Source organism: Stegostoma tigrinum, chromosome 5 (assembly GCF_030684315.1).
Source record: "Stegostoma tigrinum isolate sSteTig4 chromosome 5, sSteTig4.hap1, whole genome shotgun sequence".
In the NCBI taxonomy this organism is placed as follows: Eukaryota; Metazoa; Chordata; class Chondrichthyes; order Orectolobiformes; family Stegostomatidae; genus Stegostoma; species Stegostoma tigrinum.
The window spans coordinates 31,914,934-31,939,267 of NC_081358.1; the positions used below are offsets into that span (position 1 = coordinate 31,914,934).

The 24,334-nt window shown below is 43.0% G+C and overlaps 1 protein-coding gene across 5 annotated transcripts in view; it reads right to left on the minus strand.

Moving 5' to 3' along the window:
• trim55a (tripartite motif containing 55a) overlaps window positions 1-24,334 on the minus strand; it is a 73,958-nt gene that overhangs the window by 13,165 nt on the left and 36,459 nt on the right. For 2 of the 5 annotated variants that reach the window (XM_048530119.2, XM_048530121.2), the window contains exons 6-9: window positions 23,952-23,974; window positions 23,732-23,856; window positions 18,372-18,586; window positions 1,583-1,873 (exon numbers count right to left, since the gene is read on the minus strand). In XM_048530119.2, the coding sequence (XP_048386076.2) occupies window positions 1,583-1,873; window positions 18,372-18,586; window positions 23,732-23,856; window positions 23,952-23,974 (654 nt within the window). Of the gene's footprint in view, window positions 1-625; window positions 717-1,582; window positions 1,874-18,371; window positions 18,587-23,731; window positions 23,857-23,951; window positions 23,975-24,334 lie in introns of all 5 variants that reach the window. The other 3 variants (XR_007247461.1, XM_048530122.1, XM_048530120.2) reach the window with 2 other exon arrangements.

Sequence of the window (24,334 nt, forward strand, 5' to 3'; positions counted from 1 at the left end):
TGCATGAGGATTGATCAACAGGGTTTAAGCTCAGCAACAGAATACAAGCGGTTTAGTTCATTAAACCAGCAAACCCTGAGCGGCTAGCTTGTCGATCAGCATGCAAAGATTTCCCAAATCTTGGCAAATATGGATAAAAGAAAGGTATTTAGCAAGAATTTAAAAGGCAACAATTTGTCAGCTTCTGAAAAACTTAAACCCTGGATCTTTGTAATCGAGTACATTTTCTGCATCAGACTATGTAATAACTTAAATGGCCTTAGTAATAATGAAATAGGTTTCCAATCCGTAGAGTTAGAATTTAGCTCACATTTGCTCTTATTGTTTCGTGACTCCAAGGATATGAAAAAAAACACCTGATACCGCCAATCAGAACCTAAAATGTGGAGTTTCTATTAGTCAATTGTAGGGCGGCACCGAAAGCAGTAGTAGTTCGGGGGGAATACCGTAGGAGTCCTATTCTCATAGTAAGAGGATGTGTTCCAGAAGTAGATATGTGGAGGAACTTCATTTACTCTAATTTTTATTTGAAAAACGAATCTACTGGTTTTAGTTCTTTACCTAGCTGAGAATATGAGAAACTACTTTGTCTTTAAGGTACCATATTGAAAAGTAGTCCTCCTACCCAGTAAAGAAAAAATCATGGATTGAATCTGATTCCAAAGATGGCGAAGTATGATCATCAAACCCAAAACTGAAATGAAGAACGCTAGACCCTGTGAGAAAATAAGATACACTGGGTCTGCACTTTTGTTCGCAAGTGATCCTTTAAAGTATTTCAGTTAATGCAGAGTGGTGAGACGGCAATGACATTAAACAGTGCAAGGTGATGCATTAGCACAAGAACATGAAGACAGCACATAATAGCAGACAGCAATTGTTTGGTCAGAAGTGGAATAGACTCTCTTTAAATTAATATCTTTCACAATGGTATCAAAGGAAGAGTAACAGTAAATTTCCCCGAGCCCCTGCTGCCCAGCATTCCTACAGGCAGTAATTCATGAAGCTCACTAGGTTTGTTCATTGCCTGGAGTATTATTTTTCTTTTCGTGAGCCGAGACAGCAAAGTCGAAGTTTTATGGGTAACTTTATTAAAACGTTAGTGTTAACTCATTTACTCCTGCTTGATAATCAGAAAACCCAAGACCGAATCATGATCAGATTGTGCCTAAATTGATCTCATCCATAGAGAACTATCTTTGTACACCTTTCAAATGGAACCGTAGGTAATTATTTAAAGGGAAAGAACAGGTTACTTCTACTGCTCTCACTATTACTGCAATAGGGTGAAATCAGCTGGTTTACCAAGCCAGGGAATAAACTTATGGTGTCCTTGACGTGTTTGCCTCAGTTTCTCCTGCAATAACGATTTATTATGATCTGTCAGGAAACAGCTTTCTAACTGCCTCATTAATACACTTTTAATTAGTAACAAGCAAAAACAAATGCAGGTTAATGCCTCTGTGCACAAAGCTAATTTAGCTGTAGGGCTGAGCAAGGCAGTGCAGTGCAGGAATGTTGTTGTTAAACTGGCCTACCATAAGCACAGAATTCTTTTGCAAATATTGAAATCTCCACTGACCTGTGACGGACCTGTAGCTGAACTACTTTCATTACCATACACTTCCAATTCAGCTGAACTCTGGTCTGCTGCTGCTTTTTTTACATCTTTTTCAATGGAAATTGCTGAACCAATCTGATTGTTCCTATCGTCCGAACTGTTGCTTAATAGGTTCAAACTGGGGCTGATCTTGTCCAATGTATGAGCTTTGTGCCAATCTGGATAAAATGCAGAATCTGCAGCTGTTGCTGTTGACAGCAACTGAGTTTCAGACTCCAGGAGCTCACGGGCCTCATTAAGATTAGCTATAGGCTTGATTAGGACAAACAGAGCAAAACAGAGAATATTCAGTATCCTTAGAGCCATGTAAGTTGTAAATAATAATTAGTATTTAATTTAAATTGTGTTATTTTCAGGAGAGCATAGTGACAAATACTTTTTTCCTTGTTGAGTTCTGTTCTACTGAAAATACCCTTTTGGAAATTACTTCAATCTTATGTTTATGCACCAATCATGAGTTGACTTTTATTCTGTCAGTTGATGTATCATCTAAATTTGCAAATTCTCAGTGAATGCTTGTGATCGACAAAATAAGATCCATGATCAGAGATGAAGGTCAAGGTCACAACTGTACCACTTTGTCACTGCCCATATAGGACTCATGCAAAACTCCAGGAATTTGTCTTGTAACCCCATTATTAGTTCTCATGAATGATCACAAAATACATATGTATCATCAAGAGAACAAATTTAATCAAAATAGATTTTTTTTTTGTTTAGTTCATTTTGTGGGATATAGGCGTTGCTGACTGTGCCAGATTTTATTGTCCATCCCTAGTTGCCCTTGAGAAGGTGGTGGTGAGCTGCTTTCTTGAACTGCTGCAGTCTTCCTGCTGTGGGTTGACCCACATGACCTGAGGGAGGGAATTCTAGGATTTTGACCTAGTGACAGTGAAGGAACAGTATTATACTTCTAAGTCAGGATGGGAGTGACTTGGAGGTGGTGGTGTTCTCATCTGTCTGTAGCCCATATTCTTCCTGATGGAAGTGGTCATAGATTTGGAAGGTGCTATCTGAGGAGCTTTGGTGCATTTCTGCTGTATATCTTGTAGTTAGTACAAACTGCTAAAGTATGATGCAATCAGTTATTTATCGTGAGATGCTTAGAATTTATGGCTGCTGTCTCGTAGAATAGAATCCCTACTGTATAGGAATAGGCCATTGAGTCCATACCAAACCTCTGAAAGGCATTCCAACCAAGCCCATCCTCCCTCCCTATCACCCTGCACTTCCCATGGCTAACCGCAACCCCCAGCCTGCTCATCCATGGACTCTATGGACAATCTACTTATCCTGCAAATCTTTTCACACAGACAGTTGCCTGAGGTTGGAATTGAACCCAGATCCCTAGCACAGTGAGGTAGCTGTGTTAACCACTGAGCCACGGTGCTGTGCCCAATTATTACCTTTACCTTTAGAAATGATAGATTGTTTCCACATTGATCTCTCCTTAATACTAAAGATAATTTCATAGATATTGGCTCACTTTTAATTTCAGAAACAGATATATTACACACTTTGGATTTTGGGGAGTTTTTCCCTGGCAGTTTTCCTTAAAGCACTTTGTGACATATTTTGCAACAATTTGATGTAAGATTTAGTAGTAATTTGAAATGTGGGTTCACTGTTAATTGATATAAATTAAATCAAAGTATCACCAATGTTTTTCCTAGAGGAGAAGTATGCTAATAGACATTGTCATTCACTAGCCAAATGGGTTTCAGGGCATCATTTCTCAAAAAGTGTCATTTGAAACAGTTCAGTTAGGATATCCTTTACATTCACGTAATGTGGGTGTCATTGGCTGGACCAGCATTTATTGGCCATCCCTAGTTGCCTTGGGAGGCAGTACAAAGAACAAAGAAGAACAGTACAGCACAGGAACAGGCCCTTTGATCCTCCAAGCCTGCAACATGTTTTGTTTTGTTTGTCCTTCCATATTAAAACTGTCTTCACTTGGAGGGTCCAAGTTCCTTTATTCCCTTCCTATTCATGTATCTGTCCAGGTGATTCTCGAATGCTGCTGCTGTGTCTGCTTCTACCATCTCCTCTGGACTCACCATCCTTTATGTGAAAAACTTGCCTCGCACCCCTCTGTACCTCAAACCTGTGGCCCCTAGTAACTGACCACTCCACCCTGAGAAAAAAGCCTTATACTTTCCACTCTATCCATACCATTCACAATCTTATAAACTCTATCATTAAGCCTCATCCTCCTGAGTTCAAGTGAAAACAAACCCAGTCTGACCAACCTCTCTTCATGGTTAAAATTCCCCATATCAGGCAGCATCCTGGTAAACATTCACATCCTTCTGGTAGTGTGGTGGCCAGAACTGTAGTGAGCCTCCTTCTTGAAACACCACATTTCATGTTCTGTAGGTTGGATCACAAGACTGTTTTGGAGGGAATTTCAGGGTTTTAACCCAGCAATGCTGAAAGAACGGTGATATATTTCCAAGTCAGGATAGTGTGTAGACTAGAGGGCAACTTGCAGGGGTTGGTGTTCCCGTGTATCTGTTGCCCTGTCCTTCTAGGTGGAAGTGGTGTGGGATCGGAAGGTGCTGTCTAAGGAGCCTTGCAGTGCATCTTGTAGATGGTCCACAGTCTGCTACTGAGTGTTGGTAGTGACAGGGTTGGATATTTCTGGATGTGCTGCCAGTGCTGTGGGTTGCTATGTCTTGGATGCTATTTTGAAAGTTGTTGGTACTGCAGTCATCTAGACAAGTACAGTGTCCTTATGTGCTTTGTCAATGGTGGATATGCATTGCGGAGTCAGGAGATGAGTTACAGTCACAATATTCCTAGCATCCAACCTGCTCTGATAGCAGTCATATTTATGTGGAGAGATAATGGGAACTGCAGATGCTGGAGATTCCAAGATAATAAAATGTGAGGCTGGATGAACACAGCAGGCCAAGCAGCATCTCAGGGGCACAAAAGCTGACGTTTCGGGCCTAGACCCTTCATCAGAGAGGGGGATGGGGGGAGGGAACTGGAATAAATAGGGAGAGAGGGGGAGGCGGACCGAAGATGGAGAGTAAAGAAGATAGGTGGAGAGGGTGTAGGTGGGGAGGTAAGGAGGGTGACCTATCCCCTCCCTACCTCCCCACCTACACCCTCTCCACCTGTCTTCTTTACTCTCCATCTTCGGTCCGCCTCCCCCTCTCTCCCTATTTATTCCAGTTCCCTCCCCCCATCCCCCTCTCTGATGAAGGGTCTAGGCCCGAAACGTCAGCTTTTGTGCTCCTGAGATGCTGCTTGGCCTGCTGTGTTCATCCAGCCTCACATTTTATTATATTTATGTGGAGAGCCTGGTTCAGTTTCTGGTCGATGGTAACTCCCAGGATATTGATGGTGGAGGATCTGAAGCAGTCCATATCCAAATTCTGAACTAGGCTGATTAAATAGCAAAACTCACTTGCACACAAGTTGTGATAAAGAACCATTATCCCATGACTTCAGTAATATTATTACCATTGAAATTCCTCCTATAATGACTTGATGGATGGGCTGTATTGCAATATGTCCAAATTTGGTGGTGATGCAAAACAGTTGGGAAAGCATGTTGTGATGAAGACATAAGGAATCTTTAAAGGGATATCAGCAGGTTGAGTGGGTGGGCAAAAACATGACAAATGGAGTTTGGTGCAGGATATTATGAAATCATACACGGTTGGAAGAATCAAAGGCAGGCAGTTATTTAAATGGAGAGAGCTTCCAAAAAAGTGCAACTCAGAGGGATCTGGGTGTTCTTGTGCATAAAGCACAATAAGTTAGCGTACAGGTACAGCAAGTTATTGAGAAGGCAAATGGAATTTTGGCATTTATTGCTGGGGTTTGGAGCTTAAAATTACAGAAATCTTGTTACAACTGTACAAGTAGCTACTGAATACTGCAAAAAGCTTTGGTGTCCATGTTAAAGAAAGGATTCTATTGGTATTGAAGTTAATTCAAAAAGGATTCAATTGGCCAATTCTTGGGATGAAGAAGTTGACGTATCAAGCACAGCAAAACAGGTTAGGCATGAATTCATTAGAGTTTAGAAGAATGAGGGGTGACCTTATTATAACAAACCCAAGATTTTGAGGGGCTTGACAGGGGAGATGCTAAGAAGATTAAAAAGTGACAGTGAGGGAGTCTTGAACTAGGGGACACAGTTACAGAATGATGGGACACTCATTTCAAATGGAGATACAAAGGAATTTCTTCTAGCAGATAGCAAATATCTGGAATTCTCCAGAGTTGTGGGGGCTAGATAACATCTAAAGAGGGGTAAATAGATTTTTGAAATATTGGGGAGTTGAGGGCTATGACAAACTAATATGCCAGGCTGAGACAGATCAGCCATGATCATTTTGTTTGGTGGAGCAGACTTGAGGGATCGTATGGCCCAATCCCGTTACTGTTCCTTATGTTCACCCTTCATGGTTTAACCTGGTTAATGATCCTTAACAAGAACAGTACAGTGGTTTGGTGGTTAGCACTTCTGCCTCACAGTTCCAGGGACCTGGATTTGATTCCAAATGTGGGTGACTGTCTGTGTGGAGTTTGCACACTCTCCCTGTGTCTTCATGGGCTTCCTCCTGATGCTCCGATGTCTTCCCACAGTCCACAGCTGTTCAGGTTAGGTGGATTGGCCATGGGAAATGTGAGGGTACAGGGGTAGGATAAGGGGCTGGGTCTAGATGGGATGCTCTTCAGTGGGGCAGTGTGGACTCGATGAGCTAAACGGCATGCTTCCACACTGTAGGGATTCAATTATTCCACTCAGCCATGTCAAACGGTTAAAAATATGAAGGAAAGGATTGAAGTTGGACAGAGCACTGGAAACAGCACACATCCAGACCTGTTCTGAGCAAAATGAGGAGAACATCTCTCAGACTCATCAAGCAGCAGCCTAGTATAACCATAATGATCAACTCTTACAAATATTATTTCTGGTACTGACATCACCATTACTGCATGTGTTTCATTCCACTGGCAGGAGAGAAACAGCAGAAGAGGAGGCACAGGGGTTCTACAGTCAGTAGGGAGTCTCCTTAGAAATCCTCATTGACTCCAGATCCTACTGATCAAGGTAACTGAGTTCTAAAGGATATAACTGTCAGACTGGTCTCTGAATGGTTGTAAGGGAACCAACAACAAGGCAAACTATACATCACCTTATCCAGATGCGTCAGTTTGACAGGATTGGTGACAGTAACTCCTGCATGGGACTTGGTCTCCCAAAGGACTAAGTTCACATTGAAGATATTCCTCCTTGTGTTGTGTGATACTAGCACTGATGCTGAATGGGATAAATTTTCAGCAATCTTTAACAACTCAAGACTCAGCCTCTGTGAACAAGGAGGCAATGCTGGAACTGGAGACAGCCTATTCCTCTCATCTCCACTAAACCTCCTGCCCCATAAATCTATGGCCCCTGGTCATTGATCTCTGAACAAAAGGGAAAATTCTCTACCTGTCTACCATATCTATGCTCCTTATAATATTACGCTTCTCAATCTCCTCTGCTTTAAGGAAAACAACACCAGTCCAAGTTTTCTCCAAAACTGAACAGAATTCTCTAGTCCAGGCAACATCCTGATAAATCTCCCCCACTGCCTCTCCAGTGCTATTACATCCTTCCTATAATGTGGTTCCAGAACTGCACACAGTACTCTAACTGTGGTCTAATTTATACAGTTCTTTTATACAGTTCTAGCATAACCTCCTAGCTCCTAAACTCTATGCTTTGACCAAAAAAGGCAAGTAAACCATATGATAACAAAGTGTGAAGCTGCCTTTTTAACCGTTTTATCCACCTGTCCTGATACCTAAAGGGACCAGTGTGCAAGCAACACCAAGGTCCACTTGTTCCTCAGTGCTTCCCAGGGCCCTACCATTCATCATGTATTCCCGTGCCTTGTTTTTCCTGCATCCTCTCACATCCTCTTATCTGGATTGAATTCCATTTGCCACTGACCAGTTTGCCCGTATCCTCCGGTAATCTAAGGCTTTCCTTCTCGTATTTGCTACTCTGCCAATTTTCACATCATCCATGAATTTACTGATCAAGTGGTACCAAGGCATCTGTTACATTACCCAATCTATTCTGTGCACATGTCAGAAGCAGGTTACAGATACATTGCTTGCCACTCTGTTACGTTTTCCATTGACAACCTGAGAGAGCCTACCGAATTTTAACACTGTGTGCATGAGTGAATTTAAAAGGAATTAGGTCCTAGCTGACGTGAACAGAGCACCGCAATTTCAGCATGGCAGAATTCTCTGACATTCCAAGGTGTCCAATGGAAGATCACAGATCTGAAACATTAGCTTCCAGGTGAACATTTAATCAGGGCTCATTTCTAGTTTCCAGCTTCTAACATGCCCGCATCAATTTCCAAAGCTCCAATCAATTAAGGATCAGACAGCAGGCTTGCCCATCCAATCAGTAACAGCTAGTGAGCTGCTAATTCTGGAAGGCCTATGAGAAATCCTCTAGCAATCAGAGATTGGAAACCCGCAACAGATTAAGGATGGGAGTTATCGAGGTGAGGACGCAAACAGCAATGAATAGAACTGAGAAGTTAATTTTGTCATGGTTGCCTGGCCACAATCCTGGAGCAGCAATCCCTCTAGGGGGCAGCCAATGGCTACAACAGTGGTCCTGCGGTTTATATGATTTACAGTTGATCCATCATTCCACTGTGTCCCACGCTTTTCCGGCCTGAACCCACCGCATTATCCTTGACGTGTGTTACCACGTTGCTGACCGGAATTTACATGGAAATGGGGCCTCAATAGCCCCTCAGCTCATTGTAATTGGCTTCCATTGTCTCTCTGCCGCTTGTTGGCTGCCAGTTTACACAGCCGTAACCTGAAATGTTTCAAGATAATAAAATGGGAGGCTGGATGAACACAGCAGGGCCAGCAGCATCTCAGGAGCACAAAAGTTGACGTTTCGGGCCTAGACCTTTCGTCAGAGAGGGGGAGGTGGACCGAAGATGGAGAGAAAAGAAGATAGGTGGAGAGGAGAGTATAGGTAGGGAGGGGATAGGTCAGTCCAGGGAAGACGGACAGGTCAAGGAGGTGGAATGAGGTTAGTAGGTAGGAGATGGAGGTGCGGCTTGGGGTGGGAGGAAGGGATGGGTGAGAGGAAGAACAGGTTAGGGAGGCAGAGACAGGTTGGACTAGTTTTGGGATGCAGTGGGTGGAGGGGAAGAGCTGGGCTGGTTGTGTGGTGCAGTGGGGAGAGGGGACGAACTGGGCTGGTTTTGGGATGCGGTGGGGGAGGGGGAGATTTTGAAGCTGGTGAAGTCCACATTGATAGCATTGGGCTGCAGGGTTCCCAAGCGGAATATGAGTTGCTGTTCCTGCAACCTTCGGGTGGCATCATTGTGGCACTGCAGGAGGCCCATGATGGACATCTCATCTAAAGAATGAGAGGGGGAGTGGAAATGGTTTGCGACTGGGAGGTGCAGTTGTTTATTGCGAACTGAGCGGAGGTGTTCTGCAAAGCGGTTCCCAAGCCTCCGCTTGGTTTCCCCAATGTAGAGGAAGCCACACCAGGTACAGTGGATGCAGTATACCACATTGGCAGATGTGCAGGTGAACCTCTGCTTAATGTGAAAAGTCATCTTGGGGCCTGGTATAGGGGTGAGGGAGGAGGTGTGGGGGCAAGTGTTGCATTTCCTGCGGTTGCAGGGGAAGGTGCCGGGTGTGGTGGGGTTGGAGGGCAGTGTGGAGCGAACAAGGGAGTCACGGAGAGAGTGGTCTCTCCGGAAAGCAGACAGGGGTGGGGATGGAAAAATGTCTTGGGTGGTGGGGTCGGATTGTAGATGGCGGAAGTGTCGGAGGATGATGCGTTGTATCCGGAGGTTGGTGGGGTGGTGTGTGAGAACGAGGGGGATCCTCATTCCATATTCCGTGAACCCTGCAGCCCAATGGTATCAACGTGGACTTCACCAGCTTCAAAATCTCCCCTTCCCCCACCGCATCCCAAAACCAGCCCAGTTCATCCCCTCCCCGCCACTGCACCACACAACTAGCCCAGCTCTTCCCCTCCACCCACTGCATCCCAAAACCAGTCCAACCTGTCTCTGCCTCCCTAACCTGTTCTTCCTCTCACCCATCCCTTCCTCCCACCCCAAGCCGCACCTCCGTCTCCTACCTACTAAACTCATCCCACCTCCTTGACCTGTCCGTCTTCCCTGGACTGACCTATCCCCTCCCTACCTCCCCACCTATACTCTCCTCTCCACCTATCTTCTTTTCTCTCCATCTTCGGTCCGCCTCTCCCTATTTATTCCAGAACCCTCACCCCATCCCCCTCTCTGATGAAGGGTCTAGGCCCGAAACGTCAGCTTTTGTGCTCCTGAGATGCTGCTGGGCCTGCTGTGTTCATCCAGCCTCACATTTTATTATCTTGGATTCTCCAGCATCTGCAGTTCCCATTATCACTGAAATGTTTCAAAGCGGCTCAGAGTCAAGATCATGACAGCACCCAGCAGAACCTCTGGGCCTGTTACAGTGTATGGCCCTCCCTTGCTTCTAACCTGGCCCCTGACCTGGTTTAAAAATCTAGCCCACTGTTTTTCTCTTTCCACAGATCATGGCAGACGTACTGAGTAATTCCAGCTTTTTTTTTGTTTTCCTTCAATGGTTGTGTGTGATTTCTTCAAGTCTATCACCTAAATCAGCAGGAGAAATCACATTTGACACCTTCTGAATTGTAATCAGTAGCAACAAAACGTAAAAGTGAATGTTTAATTTCCTAGAAGCTGATACAATTACATTGTAAGGTGTCCAATTGGTCTTGGCCCAAGAAGACCTAAAGTATGAATGGGGAACTAGGAGCTGGAGTTAGCCATTCGTCTCCCATCAAGCCTGCACCATCATTCAACAAGGTTGTGACTGATCTGAATAAAAACCAAAAGAACTGCGGATGCTGCAAATCAGAAACAAAAGCAGAAATTGCTGGAAAAGCTCAGCAGGCCTGGCAGCATCTGTGGAGAGAAATCAGAGCTAATGTTTCGGGTCAAGTGACCCTCTGACTGCCTTAATTGCTGGTTCCAACTTGTGCCCTGTACAGCTGTAGCAAGACATCCTAAATTTCGTACTCCCCACATCCCCACCCCTTGCAAGCGAGTCCAACTTTTTATTTGCCCTCCTAATTACACGAAGTACCTGCCAACTAATGCTTTGTGACCCATATACAAGGAAGCATGAAATATTGAAAATCGGCGTGTCGGTTCAGTAGGTGGTGGAGAAAATGAATAGAATGTTGGCCTCCAGAGGGAGAGGATTTGAGTAGCGGAACCAGGATGTCTTGCTGCAATTATACGGGGCCTCAGTGAGACCAGTACTGCATTCAATTTTAGTCTCCTTATCCGAGGAAGGATATTCTGGTTATGGAGAAAGTGCAACAAAGCTTTACTAGACTGATTCCTGGGATGAAGGGATGGATGTATAAAGTTAGATTGCTTTGCTTAGGACTACATTCACTGGGGTATAGAAGAATGGGGGGGTGGGGGGATCTCACAGAAGCCTATAAAATTCTAACAGGACTAGACAGAGTAATTGCAGGAATAATATTCCATATGACTAAGGGGTCCAGAACCAGTGATCATGGCCTAAGGAGTCTGTGTAGGCCATTTAGGACTGCAACGAGAGATTTCTTTACCAAGAGGGTGATGAACCTGTGGAACTATCTGTCACAGAAAGCAGTTGAAGCCAAAACATTGAATGTTTTCAAGAAGGAGTTAGGTGTTGTTCTTAGGGCTAAAGGGATCAGATAGTATGGGGTGAAAGTGGAAACACTGCAAAATAAATTAGATTACCAGCTTTGATCAAAATAAATGGTGGAGCGGGCTGAATGGCCTACTCCTACTTCTAATTTATATGTTTCTGATAGTTTAAAGCCCTCTACATGGCCCTGTTTATACAATTTGCCAAGTACCGGTCCCAGGGTAGTGCAGGCATTGTGGCAGTACGTATCTGTCTGACACCACTCTTGGTCCTTGTCCTCATTAAAGTAAAAACCCATTTCTCTCATACTAGTCTCTTAGTCAGATACTCAACATTCTCATATTATTTGCTCATGGCTCAGGTAATAATCCAAAGATTGTGTACTTTCAAATTCTCTTTTCTAATTTTAACCATTAGCAGTTCATGCCCCCTCAGCAGAATCTCATCTTTTCTGCTAACTCCATCATTGACCACAAAAAATGGGTCTTCTCCCGCCATCATTCCAGGGTCCCCTCAAACATTGGTACTAACAGTGTGGGACAGGCAGCACAGCCTTTGGGATTCGCCCTCTCACCTGTACAGAACAGAATGGTTATGATCCGTAAGGGGATCCTATACACCAAAATAATCACATTTACTAAAATAGTCCCAAATGAAGAAATTACCCGCAAGACTACATGTTTTGTGGTTTTTACCTTAACAAGTCAAAAGCCGTGTAAACTAAACATGAATTAATAATCAAAGTACCCATAGTATGAGCCGTAAGTAACACATGGATACTTCAACACACACAACAAAGGTTATAAGCATTTGTATTGCATTGTATACAAATGTCGCCTTTTGGAATGTAGGAAATCTCCTTCAAAGAATATATCCCTTGAATCACCTGAAATGCTGGAACTAATCTTTCTGAACTGCTTCCCCCAAACAAACTCCACGGTAGAAGCTGGTCACCAACTTCTTAGGGTATAACCCAGGGCACTGTCCACGTGCAATCTTTACCGGTAGATATTGTTATCCAACAAATTCCAGGCTCTAAGGATGCTTGTGGCACTTCGGGTGCCTCAGAAACTCTCATTGTAACCCCGCAGCAAGGACACTGTCTGCTCAGGGGCACACTCCAGCTGAGGGATTGCACTAGGCTGGATCTCCAGGCTCTTCACTCCCTGTCAAAGGGCTCTCCCATTCACTTGGAGCCTACCTGGATATCCACTGCATCCCTGGCATTGTCTTTTGGCAGGTCGTCCCTCAGACAGATGCCAGACTCAAATTATGACTGTCTTACCATGGGGTTTGACACAGCCACAAAACCAACAACAAAAATCAAAGTTGCTGAAAGAGCTCAGCAACTTCCTAAGTTCTAAGGAAGGGCCACCGAACCCGAAACGTTAACTCTGGTTTTTTCTTCACAGATGCTACCAGACCTGCTGAGCCTTGCTAGCAATTTCTGTTTTTATTCCTGATTTACAGCATCCGTAGTTCTTTCAGTTTTCACAAAGCCAGGAAGCTTGCCAGGGTTGGCAGCAAGCCTCAGTCAAGTCAACAGGGGGTTGTCTTTGCTTAAGGGGTCCTGGTACAAAACGTCATGGGCACCTTTTGATACCAGTCCAGACCCTGTTCAGAGCAATCCGGGTCAGGATTCTCCAATGGTTGAGGAACTAGATGTTAGGCAGCCCACCTGAGAGGCGGGAGTCACTGGTGATGTAAGTGGGTGGCACAGCTGTTACTGTTGGAGTAGGTGGCAATGTGTTCGGAGTGAGTGAGTAGGCAGCACAGAGGGTTAATGGTGTTGGGATTGGAGCAGTTCAAAGTGGGAGTGGAAGATGTTGTAGGCTACGCTGAGAATGGTAGAACATGAGCCGTAGTGGGAGGCGTGTGTGGTAGCAGAGATAGAGCGAATGTGAGGTGTCAGATAGAAGATGATAGTGCTGGTGCTGACGGAGTGGAGCCAGTCAAGGACCTTCTTCCTTCAGTGTTGGGGCACTCCTTCAGGCAGCTGAGACCACATTAGCCTGGGTGGAAACCTCAGAGCAGGCTAGGCATGGTCTGGTGTCATGGCCTTGTCTGCTGCTCTGGGGGAGAAAGCAAATCCCATCCACGCACAATTTCCCTCCTGTCTGCCAACTCTGGGGCAAATGTCAGGAATTGTGTGGGCAGCTCTGGATTGACAGTGCTTGTGCACCCACCACAGCCTTTTAAAGATGGCACCAGCCCTGGGATGCCGATCAATTCTAGAATAACCAAGGAGTGACACGTTGTTCTGGGAATGCTGTGTTATATGGCAGGATAGAATCTCAACACGATACATGCCACAGGGGTGGTAACACTAATAATTGCGGCGAGTTTAGTAAGATTCAGTGAGAATTGCTCCAACAAAGTTAGCCAAAGAAGCCATAAGATTCAGCCAAATGGGGGATACAGAGGGAGCTGGTCATGTTAAGTGAGAGGACAAACCTTGGCCGATGGAGTAAGATGTGGGAAAATGTGGCATTATATACTTTGGCAGGAAGAATAGAGGAGCTGAATATTATTAAAATGGGTATAGACTGCAGAAAGCAGAGGGATTTGGGAGTCCTTAACATGAATCACAAAAAAAACTAGCATCCAGGTTCAGCAGGTAATAGGGAAGGCAAATAGAATGTCATCCTTTATTTCAAAGGGAATGCTGTGTTAAAAATCGGAAGTCTTGCTAAACTATACAAAGCACTAATCAGACTACAGTTGGAATAATGTGGACAGTTTTGGGCCCTTTATCTAAGGAAAAATGAGCTGGCATTAGAGGTAGTCCAGAGGAGGTTCACTAGTTTAATAGCAGGAATGAAGGGGTTTTCATCTGAGGACATGTTAAGTAGATTTGTCTTGTACTTTTCAAGTTTAGAATAATGGTAGGAGACCTTACTGAAATAACATTCTTAGGAGGTTTGACAGAGAAGATGCAGAGAGGTTATTTCCTCTTGCGGGAGAGTCTAGGACCAAAGCGCACATTTTCAGAGTAAGGGATCATGTACATAAGATGAAGATGAAAAGGAATTTTTTCTGAGTAGTGTATTTACCACACGTTGTCAAGGCTGGGCTCTTAAGTATATTTCAAGACTTATAATCAGTAATTGAAAGAAGAGTTATGATGATAAGGCAGGAATGTGGAGTTAAGAATGATCTGATCAAGCTATCAAGTAGACTTAATGGGCTGAATGGCCTCCTTCTGCTCCTACATCTTATGGTGTCAGAAGCTATTTCATTCTGCACAGGGAGGTATAATAGCTGATGCCAAAATCCACCCATTACTCATACAAGTCAAACAATTGAGCATGCTCACTGCAGTTAGGAAGGCAGATTCTATCGATGTTTCCCCTCCTTAACTGAGGGACACCGATTGTCCAATGTCTATCCCACTAGAGATCAGTTAATTGCCCAGAAATACAGGATGTGGGATTGCCCTAGAATCCTTCTGGTTTGGATAGTCATTAAATGGGTTTGGCAACTAAACCAGTATGATTGTAAGATTTTCTACTGTGGTAAGATAAAAATGGTGAAAATTGCAGCTAGAACTAATTGTCTGTTATTCTGAATTATTGACAGTTATTTTCTGAAAGTGAGATTAAATCTAATTTTGATATTTGTTTAACCAAATTGAATAATTACATGCATACCAATTATATAAAACTGCAGTTAATTGAAAGACAGACATCTTCCACCTTTATGAGTTTATCATAGCTCTGAAAGGCTGAGGAGAATATTGCAAGAATTAGCGAATAACTGGGTTTGGAGTGGAAGCCTGAATTTTGTTCTTGCTCATAGTTTATCCTTTTACCTTTGCAGAATCTTGGCATAAAGGACAATTGATTTCACTGAAAACTATCAAACATTGATGTAAGGCAAAGCAGCAGGTTAGCAGGTGATGAGGAAGCTTCAACTCCATTGAAAATTAGGAAAAAAGTTAAAGGGAAGGAGAACTCAACAGCTGTTAGTAATGCAGTGATTTGGCCCAAAAAGAAGGTGCAAAAACTGGCATAATGGCACTTTATCTGGATGCTCTGAGCATTCGAAACAAGGTGGATGAGTTGACGGTGCGAATCATGGCAAATGGGTATGATTTAGTGGCCGTTACAGGATGGTCATGACTGGGAGTTAAATATCCAGGGGTAGCAAACTGTTCGGAAGGACAGACAGAAAGGTGAGGGAGGTGGTGTTGTTCTGATTTTTAAGGATGATATCAGGGCAGTAGTGAGAGATGATATAGGTTCTACTTAACAAAACGTTGAATCCATTTCGGTGGTAATTAGGAATAGCAGGGAGAAAAAGTCACTGATAGGTGTGGTCGATAGGCCACCTAATAATGATGTCATGGTGGGGGGGGGGGCGGGCAATAAACATAGAAATAACTAATGTATGTAAAAATGGTACAGCAATTATCATGGGGGATTTTAATCTACATATTGATTGGTCAAACCAGCTCAGTCATGGCAGCCTCAAGGAGGGGTTCATAGAACGCATCTGCGATAATTTCCTTGAACAATATATAATGGAACCTATGAGGGAGCAAGCTATCCTAGATCTAGCCCTGTGTAATGAGACAGGAATAATAAATGATCTCACAGTTAGGGATCCTCTCGGAAGGAGCGATCACAGTATGGTCGAATTGAAAATACAAATGGAGTGTGAGAAGGTTAAATCCAGTACCTATGTCCTATGCTTAAACAAAGGAGACTATGAAGGAATGAGGAAGGAGTTAGCTGAGGTAGAATGGGAGCAAAAACTTTATGGTGGGTCATTTGAGGAACACTGGAGGACTTTCAGAACAATTCTTCATAGTATTCAGCAAAAGTATATTCCATTGATAAGGAAGAACTGTAGGAAAAGAGAGAACCAGTCATGGATGTCTAAGGAAAAAAGGAAAGTATCAGATTGAAAAAAAAGACACATACAAAAAAAGCAAAGAGTAGTGGGAAACTAGCAGACTGGGAAAACTTTAAAGGCCAACAGAAAGCCACAAAAAATGTTACAAAATAAGATAGATTATGAGAGTCAACGAGCTCAGAATATAAAAACAGACAGCAAAAGTTTCCATAAATATGTAAATTGTATAAGTGTGGTGATGATAAAGATTGGTCCTTTAGAGGATGAGAAGGCCAATTTAATGACTGGGAATAAGGAAATGGCTGAGACATTAAACAGTTATTTTGTGTCAGTCTTCACAGTGGAAGACACAAATAACATGCTGAAAACTGAAGGCAAGGAGGTTATAGCAGATGAGGACCTAGAAACTATCATTATCACTAAGGAGGCAGTGCTAGGCAAGCTAATGGGGCTAATGGTAGACAAGTCTCCTGACCCTGATGAAATGCAAGCCAGGGTACTAAAAGAGGTGATGGGGAAATAGCAAATGCACTAGTAATTATTTACCAACATTCACTGGACTCTGGGGTGTTTCCACTGATTGGAAAACAGCCAATGAGACGTCTCTGTTTAAAAAAGGAAGAAGACAAGAAGCTGGTAACTATAGGCCAGTTAGCTTAACTTCGGTAGTGGGGAAAATGCTTGCATCTATCATTGAGGAAGAAATAGCAAGACATCTGGATATAAATTGTTCCATTGGAAACACCCAGCATGGGTTCATGAATGGTAGGTCATGTATAACTCATTTGATGGAATTCTTTGAGGACATTACTTGTATGGTGGACAATGGGGAACCTGTGCATGTGGCGCATGTGGATTTCCGGAAGGCATTTCACAAGGTGCCACACCAAAGGCTGCCAAATAAGATAAAGTTGCACAGTATTACGGGTAATATATTGGCAGGGATAGAGGATTGGTTGACCAGTAGAAAGCAATGAGTAGGGATAAGTGGCTGTTTTTCTGATTGTTGGTCAGTGGCTAGTGGTGTGCCTCAGGGATCAGAGTTTGGGACCGGAATTGTTTACAATTTACATCAATGATTTGGAGTTGGGGACTAAGTGTGGTGTGTCAAAATTTGCAGGTGACACTAAGGTGAGTGGTAGAGCAAAGTGTGCAGGAGACACTAAAAGCCTGCAGAGGGACAAGATAGTCTAGGTGAGTGAGCAAAGGTCTGGCAGATGGAGTACAATGTTGATAAGTGTGAAGCCATCCGTTTTGGTAGGAATGACAACAAAATGGACTATGTTTTAAACGGTAAAAAATTGCAGCACACTGCTGTACAGAGGGACTTCGGTGTCCTTGTGTATGAATCGCTGAAGGTGGGATTGCAGGTGCAGCAGATAATTAAAAAAGCAAATTGAATTTTGTCTGCCATTTCTTGAGGGATGGAGTTTAAAAACAGGGAGGCTATGCTGCAGCTGTATAGGGTCCTGGTGAGGCCACACCTGGCGTACTGTGTGCAGTTTTAGTCTCCTTATTGAGAAGGGATATACTAGCATTGGAGCGGGTGCAGAGGAGATTCACTCAGTTGATTCCAGAGTTGAGACGTGTGGATTACGAGGAGAGACTGAGTAGACTAGACTTACACTCGTTGGAATTCAGAAGAATGAGGGGAGATCTAATAGTAACGTATAAGATTATGAAGGGAATAGATAAGGTGGAGGCAGGGAGATTGTTTCTGCTAGCAGGTGGAACTAGGACTAAAGGGCATCGCCTCAAAATGAAGGGAAGCAGATGTAGGACTGAGGTCAGGAGGAACTTCTTCACCCAAAGGGTTGTGAAACTGTGGAATTCCCTGCCCAGTGAAGCAGTTGAAGCTACCTCGCTGAATGTTTTTAAGGCAAGGCTAGGTAAATTTTTGAACAGTAACGGAATTAAGGGTTATGGTGAGTGGGTGGGTAAGTGGAGCTGAGTCTCAAAGATCAGCCACGATCTAATTAAATGGCGGGGCAGGCTCGAGGGGCCAGTTGGCCTACTCCTGCTCCTAGTTCTTCTGTTCTTATGCTTTCTTTAACTGACAGATACATTCGACTGGCTCTCAGAAAACACACTTTCCAATAAAAAGTGCATTTGTGCTGTTTGTCACAAGTTATTAATGTCAATATTAGAAGAACAGTGGTACCTGCTGTCCAATATCTGTTTGCAAACAGACACTTTCCTCTTCTGATGCCAATGCAGTTGTGTTTGTGGCTGTTAGCTCTGTTGGATGGACAGCTGGTGAAATAACTCCAGTAGAATCAGCATTTTGTTGGGACTGTTCCACTTCAGTGTGATTTTCTTCAATTTGTTCTGCTTCCACTTCTTCCCTTTCTTCCAGTTCAGTTGTCTCCTCTTCAACTGTGGGTTAAAAGAGTATGAGTTCTCATGTGGAGATATTTTATTCTACTTTAATAATGCTGTAATCTTCTGATATGTGAATATCAGTCGGCTAGCAGCAACACCAATACAAAATTGCTGAGTCTTCCTGGCAGTGGCCACGGCAAGTGTTAAAATGGTGTTGTCACCAGCTGCACCAACCCACACACTAGGAGCAGGTGGCACTAACATAGCGCCCAATGCCAAATAAAATCAGATTGCCATGGAGCAATTGTCACAGAATGCTACGCTCAGCAAAGATCATTGTTAGATTGTCATAGAACCATAGATTTATACAGTATGGAAACAGACCCTTTGGTCAAACTCATCCATGCTGACCAGATATCTTCAATTAATCTAATCCCATTCGCCAGCATTTGGCCCATATCCCTCGAAACCCTTCCAATTCATATACTTACCCACATCATTTTAAGTCTTGTAATGGCACCGGCCCCCACCACTTACTTTGTCAGTTCATTCCATACATGCACCACCTGCTGTATGAACATGTTGCCCCATAGGTCCCTTTTAAATCTTTCCCCTCTCACCTTAAACCTGTGCCCTTTAGGTTTTGACTCCCCAATATGGGGGAAAAGACCTTGGCTATTCACCTTTTCCGTACCCCTCATGATTTTATAAACCGTTATAAGGTTATCTCCTCAGTCCCCAACAGTACACAATGATCAGCAAAGATCACCGGACATGTTCCCTACTAGAGATTTGGCATTTTGTTTCCCCACATCAAAAAAAGAGGAACTTTGCCTTATCGGAATATATGAACAGGGATAGGCCAATCAGCCCCTCAAGTCTGTCCTTCAAGATAGTGGGCCCAAAATTCTAAATGATGGCAAAGGCATTTAGTCAGAACAATTCTGAGATGCCAGCAATTCAAATCCAGATCTATTGGGTTCCATCCCCTGCATTTCCTCACTTCTTAGGGTTTACTCCATTTCACAAATGGAGACTTTTTGGGACATATCTGATGTCCTGGGAATTCTGCGAAGTTCAGGATTGTTCAGCCCAAAATGAGGCCCATATCCACTGACAGTATGAGTCATTGAAAGATCAGGCCCCATTGATGTTTTGAATTGATGTGTGTCGAAGTGCATCCTAACAAGTCTCCTGATGGTCCAATCCTAATGCCACTTAGCTCTAGAGTCACCAACCAGTGGAAATAGTTTATCTTTATTTCCCCTGTCTCTACAATTAATATCTTGAGGACTTCGATGAGGTCACCCCTTAACCTTCTAAATTCTGGAGGAAACAGGCCTAATTTGTATAATAAGAACTGAAAGAACTGCAGGTGCTGTAAATCAGAAACAGAAGCATAAACTGCTCGAAAAGCTCAGCAGGTCTGGCAGCATCTGTGAAGTGTTCTGAGGAAGTATCACTGGGCCTGAAACGTTAACTCTGATTTTTTTTTTCTTCTCAGATGCTACCAGAATTGCTGAGTATTTCCAGCAGCTTCTGTTTTTGTTCCTAACTTGTATACTGTCACCTCCTAACTTAACCCCTGAAGTCCAAGCATCATTTTTGTGAACCTATTCTGTACTCCATCCATGGCCAATGTATCCTCCCTAAGGTGTGGTGCGTAGGTCAGTCCACAGCACTCCCAGTGGGGTCTTACCAGGGTTTTGCATTACTGCAACATAACCTCTGTGTCCTAATACTGCAGTCCACTAGGTATAAAGGCCAACATTCCTAATTATTTTCTGTACCTGTTTGTGGCATTTTAAGGACCTATGCACCTGAACCCCAAATATCTTTGATCATTCCTTGTATTTAACTTTATACCATCTAGAAAATATGCTGATCTATCCTTTCTCTGCCCAGAATGGATAACTTCTTACATTGAATTCCACCTTCCACAGTTTTGCCCATTCATCTAGTTTATCAAAATTATGCAGCCATCCACACTGTCTATGCTGCCACCAAACTTTATGTCAACTTCAATAATATAATATGTGTATAATATATAAATAAGTAATATAATCTTTTTCATCCATTGTCCAGTCAACACTATGACCTGGGCTTCAAGTCAGCATCACCTGACAAGGCCTAAAGGCTATAGGAGCCTACAATGAAATGATTTTAACAATTGTCTTTTCCTGAGTTATTTCTGGAGGTACTAACTTGCACTAATAATTTGCAATTTCTCCTTGAAAGTCCATGGAAATGAAAAGTCTGGGAAATGGAAGGTTAAATAGAAACATAGAAGATAGGAGAAGGTGTAGATCATTTTGGCCCCTCAAGCCTGCTCGCCCATGCAACATGGTCATGGCTGATCATGAATATTGTTACGCTAATCCCATCCTCCCCCCATATCCCTTGATCCCTCTAGTCACCAGAGCTATACTGACCTCCTTCTTGAAAACATAATTTTTTGGCCTCAAGCACTTTCTGTGGTAATTAATTCCACAGGCTCACCACTCTCTGGGCGTAGAAACTTTTTCTGTTCCTAAAAGATTTACCCTGAATGTTTAAATAAAATAATATTTAATAAATGAATTAATTTAAGCATTTTATAATTATTAATTATGTTCAGGGCTGCCCCACCATAAAGAACATCCTTCCTGCATCTAACCTGTCTAGTCCTGTTAGAATTTTATAGGTTTCTATGAGATCCCTCCTCATTCTTCTAAACTCCGGAGAATACAATCCTAACTGATGCCACCTCTCCTCAAATGTTAGTCCTGCCGTCCCAGGGATCAATGTGGTAAACCTTTGCTGCACTCCCTTTATAGCATGAACGTCTTTCTTTAGGTAAGGAGACCAAAACAGAACACAGTATTTTAGATGTGGCCTCACCAATGCCCTGTAATGGAATGGAATGGAATTAAGAAAGTTACATTCATCTATATTGTACATAAATTTAAACTATTTTGTGTAATGTTTATCTACGCTCTTTTGCTAACATTGATACTTTCTACAAATTCACTATAACCAAAATAAAAATTCTCTGAGAAATGCTTTGCCATAAATAGAAGAAAAACACCAGGGATTTACAGGCCAGTGAGCTTAATCTCAATGGTGGGTAAGTTGTTGGAAGGGACATACATATATGTGGAAAGACAAAGACTGATTAGAGATGTCTCACAAATTTGATTGTGTTTTTTGAAGGGGAGACCAAGATGAAGGCAGAGTAGTAGATGCTGTCTATATGGACGTTAGCAAGGCCTTTGTCAAGGTTTTGCATGATCAACTGATGAGCAAGGTGCCATCACGTGAGATCCAGGGGTTGCTAGCCAATTGGATGTAAACTTGGCTTGAGGGTAAGAGACAGAGGTTGGTGGTAGAGGGTAGTTGTTCAGACTGGATGGATCAGTGCTGGGTCCACTGTTGTTCATGATATATATAAATGAGTTGGATGACAATATGGGTGGTGTTGTTAGTTAGTTTGCAAAAGACACCAAAATTGGTGGTATAGTGGGTAGTGAAGAAAGTTACCTCAGAGTACAGTGGGATCTTAATCAATTGGGTCAGTGGGCCAAGGAATGTCAGATGGAGTTAAATTTATCTAAGTGTGAGGTATTGCATTTTGCAATAAAAACCATGGGCAGGTCTTACATGTTTAATGGTAGAGTTGTTGGACAGTGAGACTTGGAGGTGCAGGTACATAATTCCTTGAAAGTGGTGTCCCAGGTAGACAGGATGGTGGAGAAGGAATTTGACACACTTGTCTTCATCGGTCAGAGTGCTGAGTGCAGGAGTTGGGATGTCATGTTATGCCTGTACATTGGTAAGGCTACATTTGGTGTACTGCATACCATTCTGGTCACCCTGCTATAGGAAGGATGTTAATAAACTGGAAAGGGTGCAAAAACAGATTTACAAGGATGTTACTGGGACTGGGAAGGTTTGAGTTATAAGGAGCGACTGGATAGGATGGGACTTTTACTGTAGTGTAGGACACTGGGGGCGTGACCTGTTGGAGGCTTAAAAAATCATGATGGGCATGGATAGGATGAATAGTCAAGGTTAGGGAGTCCAACACCAGAGGCCATAAGTTTAAGGCTCAAGGGGATGATTTAACAGGGACCTGAGGACCATCCTTTCCACACAGAGAGTGGTGCATATATGAGACTAGCTACCAGAGGATGCGGTAAAGGCGAGTACAACTACAATATTTTTAAAAGACATCTGGACAGGTACATAGAAACGAAAGGTTTCAAGGGATATGAGCCAAGTGCAGACCAATGGGACTAGCTCAGTTTAGGAAATTTGATCGGCATGGATGAGTGGGGCCAAAGGGCCTGTTTCTGTGCTGTATGAATCTATAAAACGCATACAATGTGAAGTTTGCACTTCAACTACTCCAAGTAGAGAACTGTCCCTGAAAAGGATGAAAGTTGGAGGAAAAGATTGATAATGTTGTAGCACTCTTGTCACTTTCACTTCGAACTTGGTTCACCTTCAGATGAACCTGTCAATGTATTCCCCCGTATTGAAAATCTGTGATAGAAACATAAAATCTCCAAGTCAGTTGTGGTAAGCGTACCATAGTCTTACCAGACTGCAGGGCTGCTTTTCCATTGGAGAAAGACAACTGGTTGGGGCTTAACCTGAGGGTCACCACGCCTCAGACAAGGAGTGAGGTCGAGAAGGAGTCCTTCATCCTGTAGCCACTGCAGGAATTGAACCCACACTGCTGCAAATAGCCATTCAGCGAAACTATCTCCCACCAAGTCAGCTAAACATTTAAAAGAACGGAGTATCTTAAGCTTCCTGATCAATAATCTGCTGGGGCAGACTACCCACACCTTACCGAATTCACCTGATATCATTCCACTGTTTTCAATGGAATGAATTGGAAGGAGGTGGTGGCCGGGAAGTCACTGACATGTTGAGGATTCACTGTGCCAGATTACTGCCGTCCTGGTGAAAACCTACCCCAGCAGTGGTTAGTTGAAGCATTAGACACAGATGAGCTTGTTATGACCTGATCAAGAAGCTTTTCTAGTTTTAACATTGTATGATCAGGTCTGTTCCTAAATTAAAAGCAGAATTGATTACTCATATTTCCTGTTACCAACATCTTAACGAGCGCAAGCTTAAGCTGCCAAGCTTTCACCTCTTATTTATGATGAAAAGTAAAGAATCTAACTTTGTTATGGAACATGTCCTCACATTTCTGGAAGTCTATCTCCCTGAGAAGCTTCTCTTCCTTCTTAAATTCTACTGAAAAGTGATCCATATTCTCAAAGCCATGTTCTATTTTTTCGAAGTGAGTTATTTTAGATGCTTCGGAAATCCTAGAAAAAAGTCAATGAGAATTGGTTGTTGACAACAATCCATTAATTCATCAGAATATTGTTAAGTATTGAATTTGTGTAGGTGGGATACTTACTTTTTAATCAGTGGTTTTGTATTCTGTAAAAAGAAAATACATTTTTATTAAATGTTCAGAACAAAGATTGAATTCATAATTTCAAAGGATGATTTTGCAATGACACTGTGGAATACGACAGAATGACTGACTACTATTTATCAAACATTCCTTCCCCGCTGCTTAGTAGTGGTATTAAACTCAGCGAAAACAATGCAAGAGGAATTTAACTGAAGAAAACCAACTGAAGGAACTGTGGATGCTGTAAATCAGGAACAAGAACAGAAGTTGCTGGAAAAGCTCAGCAGGTTTGGCAGCATCGGTGAAGAACTGTCCTGAGGAAGGGTCACCGGACTCAAAACGTTAACTCTTGATTTTTTTTCTTCACAGATGCTGCCAGACCT